Raw genomic sequence first — 6,191 nt, 5'->3', positions numbered from 1 at the left:
GTAATAAATTCTGGCCACTGCTGCTCTCTCTCCTTGTGCAGGGTGACTGGTCTTGTCTCCGCCCCCTCCTATAATAAAGACCGGTCATTGCTGCTCTCTTACCTAGTGCAGGGTGACTGGTCTTGTCTTCGCCCCCTCCTATAATAAAGACCTCTCACTGCTGGTCTCTCTCCTTGTGCAGGGTGACTGGTCTTGTCTTCGCCCCCTCCTATAATAAAGACCTCTCACTGCTGGTCTCTCTCCTTGTGCAGGGTGACTGGTCTTGTCTCCGCCCCCCCCCCCTCCTGGAGAGGGTGGGATCTGTTGGGCCCCTCCCACGACTCTGTTCTCTGCACAGGCTATGTCTCTGCTATTTGTATAAAGTTATTCCTGTTTGCGAAGTGACTCGGTGCACTCAACGTGGATTTTATATCCTTTGCGGCTGTCGAGGAATATATTTGAATGACAGTTTTTGTGGCTTGGGCTTGCTTTGTACAAGGAGATTAGTAGCCGACTTGTGTTCTTGGTTACTACGGGTGAAGAATGTCTGAAGGGTACGGAACTTTTGTGCCAGTAATAACACACAGGCGCACCCATGCCTCCTGGCACCCGGTGATGCTGGCCATGTGCCCATGGTAAATTGAGCGAGATACCCTCTGGCTGGGCTGTCCTGACCCTGAGACGTTGCTACACACAGCGAGCAGGCTGGGCAGGGCCTAGTCTTGCTTATGAGGTTTGTTGTGTGTAGAAACTACTCCCTAACTGAAGACACAACTTTATCCAAAACTTACAAAAGAGTGCGGGGCACATTTCCAATGACTTCCTGTCCCTCACTTACACAACAGGAAGTAACTGGAAATCTTAAAATGAGATCTCAACTCTGACACTTGTCCCCATTGGAAGGTTTCCCGTCCTCCTCTTTTATTCTGATGACAGCCGTAATATATCAGATTCCCCCTCACCTTCTCTTCCCCAAAAAGGTCCCCTGGACATGCTGTGGCCCATTCACACCATAGCCTTGCGGTAATGCACAGTAAATTGCATTAGTTCCCGTATCGCACGGTAGCGTTCCGAGCACGGTGCAATGGGCTGCGGTGGAATGACATCCCAGCATGCCTTCTCTAGCAGCGCACCAATATGCCCAGTTATGGGTTAGCACGGCATGATAGAACGCATTGCTGCACATGCATTACCGATACACTACATGGGCCTCTAGATCTCTACACAACAGGGGACACAGGCAACAATAAAACCCTCAAAATATTTTGGCTGTTATACTTTTAGTTCTGTTTTTTGCAATTGGCCATTTTAGGAAGACACAGGTGTGCTCAGAAATTGTATGGAAAAAAATAGGGATGCACTGATACCGGAAGCTCAGGTATCGGTGCCGATGCCGAGTATTTGGGCGAGTACTCATACTCGCCCAAATGCTCCGATGCCTAGCCCGATACCTGAGCTTCCGGTATCAGGAAGGCGGGCAGCGAGTCATTACATGCTGCCCGGCTTCCTGATTGGCTGGGGAGCCGGCTCCATGCTCCCTCATGACTTGGTGATGTGATGACTCGTGATGTAATGACGCGCCGCCTACCCACCCCCTCCCCCGTCTGTTCCGCCAGTCAGCGCTGGCGGAGCGGGGAGGGGGAATCCAGCCCCTCCCCTGTCACGGCAGAGAGCCGTGACAGGATCGAGATGTGAGCGAACGCCGGTATGTGTTCGCTCACCTCCCGATCTACTGAGCCGACCTGTGACAGTCTCATTGTCGCAGGTCGGCTAGAACTATGAGGTGAGTGAAAAGCACTCACCTCATAGTTCTCCTTTAAGTCTGCTTCCTGATTGGAATGGGCTGCCTAACACACCAAAACAGGTGCATGCAGCATTTTCGGCAGCACATGTTGCTGCTCTGTAACACAAAGGCATCGAAGAATGTTGTAACGGAGGTGTGACGGCGCCTGGATCAGGTTTGCCATTTACATACACCTTCCCTTTTGAGCCGGGCACATTTGACCTATTTTCCTCCAGGCTTGTGTAGCCAAGGTCATTCTTATTGCTCCTGTACTCTTCCCGCCCCATTAGACTATTTAGACTGCAGATATAGGAAGGGTGGAACTCCAGGGAAAGAATGGTCATGTCCGAAAACAAGTTTATCGACTCTGAACCAGAACGCGGTTACTGTTTAACTCTCTGGTGACCGAAGGGATGGCCATTGATTTAGCATGAAAGAGCAAAGATGACGTGTTGTCAATATCTGTCCTTCATTCTGCTGTGCAGTATAAATATTACAAGGCTGTCTTCAGATCCTGAGTGCTGATTATTGACACGCCGACGGCCATCGAGACGCCACGCTTTGAGGTATAAAAACACGACATTAGGAGCTCCTCACGTTGTTACAAGGCCACCTAGCACGCTCCTTGATTTCCGGGGAGGCCGTTACGTAAACTAAAGGCAATCGTGAAGATAATTTGCTTCTTGTTTTCTCTTCATTTTACTGTCCCAGAAATCAAAATGAAGAAGTTGGAGATCTCGACAAAGCAAGGGATATCCCCTTTTAGATGCAACAGGTTTCCCCATCGGAAACAATGCTGCTCTCCTGTGGGGGGTGGGGAGGTGGGGGGATTTCTTCATCAACTAAATAAAAAAAAGTTTTGGCTTTGCACACGAGCCATCTCCTCATTTGTTATCAAAAAGGACCCCTCTGCAGATCATGTAGTTCAAACAGGTAAATAAACCGATTGCATACATACAATGGAGCGGTTTTACCTGCCAAAGGATTTGTATTTCTGTACATACATTCCTAAGATCTACACAACTCTGCCAGAGAGCACAGCCAAGCAGAAAACACCACTTCTCTGTTAGAGTTCTAGACTCGCAGCAGGTATACAATGGTGTTCTGTCTGTACCCCTAGCATGCTGACCAGCAGTGAATAAGCAGCAGCTGACCGATAAGGTTATCTCTCTGCTCTCTCTACTCCGTCAGCATGCTCATTTGTATGCAGCTATGTGTTCTGTCCCTCCCTCTTCTTTTCTCAGAAGCCTTCAATGATACACAAGTCAAATTTCAGGTGTCTACTGCAATACGATTAGACTCAAACCTAACCGCTGAGGTGCGTTGCCGTAACGCATAGGCATTACCACTAGGGATGTACCGTTACTAGTATCAGTGCCGATACCGAGTATTTGGGCGAAGCCGGCTCGATGCTGATTGGCTGGGAAGCGGGTTTTCCGGCCAAACGACATGGAGCCGGGAAGCCTGGCGGCATGTCATTACCCACCGTCCAGCTTCCTGATTGGCTGGGAAGCTGGCTCCATGCCAGTGGAAGTACCGGCATCGTTACTCTGTATCAGTGAGTATTGAAAAGCAAAATATCGGTACTCGATACCGAGAAAACAGCTAGCCTATATACGATTCCTCCTGTACCATATACGATTACATGCAGATCGCTGCTGACAGATGCGGCTGCTGTCTCCCTGTCATCTACGTTAATGGATACAGTGGCCGCATCTGAACGCGGACACCTGGGATCTCTGCTGCAGGTACCTATAGGTTCCTGCCACAGGAATTCCAGAACGTGGCATGTGTCTCCCTTTTGAATGGGGCCTAAGAGTTTTAGTCTGGATGAGAAATATCTCCAAGTTATCCACTTCTAAAAGGATGTAGATGCTGCAACTTTTCGTATTGCAACACTGAGATTGGTCCGGTGGTTATAATGGAGGCTGACCAATCCATTCAGATATCAGGAAGGATGTGGTGAAAAACAGTCATTTGTGCAGAACACGGAATGGTGCGAGTCTTCAACACAGTCTGCGCCTTTTTTTTAAATATATAGTTAGAGATTGAGTCATTTCATGGCTTCTTATGTCTTTGATATTCCAACAGTGAGATCTCCCTGCCATGGATCCTAAATCTTTACTGGCTCCTCCTATTACTTTCATCATCACTTATAATATATAAGAAATACAGCAGGGATGGTGGGAGCTCCTCATAATGGGTACAGCAGGGGTACAGACCCGGGAACTCAGCACAGGGATGGTGGGAGCTCCTCATAATGGGTACAGCAGGGGTACAGACCCGGGAACTCGGCACAGGGATGGTGGGAGCCCATCATTATGGGTACAGCAGGTGTACAGACCCGGGCACTCAGCACAGGGATGGTGGGAGCTCCTCATAATGGGTACAGCAGGGGTACAGACCCGGGAACTCGGCACAGGGATGGTGGGAGCCCATCATTATGGGTACAGCAGGTGTACAGACCCGGGCACTCAGCACAGGGATGGTGGGAGCTCCTCATAATGGGTACAGCAGGGGTACAGACCCGGGAACTCGGCACAGGGATGGTGGGAGCCCATCATTATGGGTACAGCAGGTGTACAGACCCGGGCACTCAGCACAGGGATGGTGGGAGCTCCTCATAATGGGTACAGCAGGGGTACAGACCCGGGAACTCGGCACAGGGATGGTGGGAGCCCATCATTATGGGTACAGCAGGTGTACAGACCCGGGCACTCAGCACAGGGATGGTGGGAGCTCCTCATAATGGGTACAGCAGGGGTACAGACCCGGGAACTCGGCACAGGGATGGTGGGAGCCCATCATTATGGGTACAGCAGGTGTACAGACCCGGGAACTCAGCACAGGGATGGTCGGAGCCCCTCATAATGGGTACAGCAGGGGTACAGACCCGGGATCTCAGCACAGGGATGGTCGGAGCCCCTCATAATGGGTACAGCAGGGGTACAGACCCGGGAACTCGGCACAGGGATGGTGGGAGCCCCTCATAATGGGTACAGCGGGTGTACAAACCCGGGAACTCAGCACAGGGAGGGTTAGGGGCCCCTCATAATGGGTACAGCAGGTGTACAGACCCGGGAACTCAGCACAGGGATGGTGGGAGCCCCTCATAATGGGCACAGCAGCTAAAGTTCTTCTGTGACAGGTGGCAAGCAGCTAGAGTTTTTGCCAAAAGTCTCTGTTGCCAAAAATTTTGCACACATTCCTCTACTGTCAAAAAGATCCTCTTTGTTTCTTTCTTCCAGTTAAATTTTACCAGTAGGGATGCACTGATACTGGTTTTTCGGTATCGAGTACCAATATTTATCTTTTGGTACTCGCCGATATCGGTACTTCTGGGAGCATGGAGTCGGGTCATTACCCGCTGCCCAGCTTCTTGATTGGCTGGGAAGCTGGCTCCATGCTGTTTGGCCAGTAAGCTGTCCACCTTCCTGATTGGCTAGGAATCCGGCTCCATGTTCCCTCGCAACACTGCCGGTCAGAGAAAATCTCCCTTCCGGTATCCGAGGTAAGTATTGGAGTATTAGGGAGAATACTCGCCCAAATACTCACTATTGCCACCGATACTAGTATCGGTATCGGCGCATCTCTACTTACCAGCAAAGTGTATTCACAGACATTACCTTTCTCAGGGTGACAACGCTTATTCCGTTCACCTGCTATGTTGTCACCCTTGACTGAGCTCTTGTGTGTGTTTGTGCCAATGCACAGTGAGCTGGCACAATCTGCTGTAGCCATCACAGTAAAAATGTGGAGCGAGTTTACATTCACAGGAAGTTCAAACAAGTCTACAGGATGTGCACAGCGCTGGGAGAAAAACAAAATATAATCCTAATTAATTGACCGTACGCTTCAATATAAAGGGGCGTCTTGATGGGTACGCTGTACTCCGCAGTGATTCTCTACATCACGGCTCACATTTTACAGCCCATTCATAAAATACAAGGCACGGTGCAGAGCCTGCCGTGCGTTAGAGTTGCCTCTGATTAACACAGCAGAGGAAACTCCGTGTTTGGAGGAGAGGAAGGCGACACTGATTTGACAGGTCACGCCTGGGCTCTCCTCGCATTTTTATTGTGATCCGGTGGCTTGAGTTAAGTTCTGCTTTATAGAGCGGCTCTGCCTGGATAATGGAGCACTTTGTGACGGGTGCACTTGCTGACACAAGTTGTAATTTTCTTCTCTCTCTCCTCCTCAGGCTCTCAGCTGTACCATTCGCTATTATGCGTCGTGCTACATTTTCTCATCCTGCGCCTGATGGGGAGGACGGTCACGGCGGTGTTAACCGGCTTCTGCTTCCAGTTTGTAAGTGGCAGCAATCTGCATCACGAAGGGTATCATTTTGTATAAACTGTACCTGCAGGTAATACCTGTGTGGGAAGTATTAGAACTTCTGTCCATTCACCTGTCTCGCACAGGAAAGCAT

General features: G+C 50.0%; 1 protein-coding gene across 1 annotated transcript in view; it reads left to right on the top strand.

The window, feature by feature from the left end:
• LPCAT3 (lysophosphatidylcholine acyltransferase 3) overlaps positions 1–6,191 on the top strand; it is a 36,587-nt gene that overhangs the window by 8,879 nt on the left and 21,517 nt on the right. The window contains exon 4 of the mRNA XM_018553178.1: positions 5,964–6,070. Coding sequence (XP_018408680.1) covers positions 5,964–6,070 — 107 coding nt within the window. The remainder of the gene's footprint in view (positions 1–5,963; positions 6,071–6,191) is intronic.

Source organism: Nanorana parkeri, unplaced genomic scaffold (genome assembly GCF_000935625.1).
Source record: "Nanorana parkeri isolate BGI_ZX_2015 unplaced genomic scaffold, ASM93562v1 scaffold113, whole genome shotgun sequence".
Lineage (NCBI taxonomy): Eukaryota > Metazoa > Chordata > Amphibia > Anura > Dicroglossidae > Nanorana > Nanorana parkeri.
Note: the sequence above shows the minus strand (reverse complement) of the source record. Positions and strands in the feature narration are given on the sequence as shown.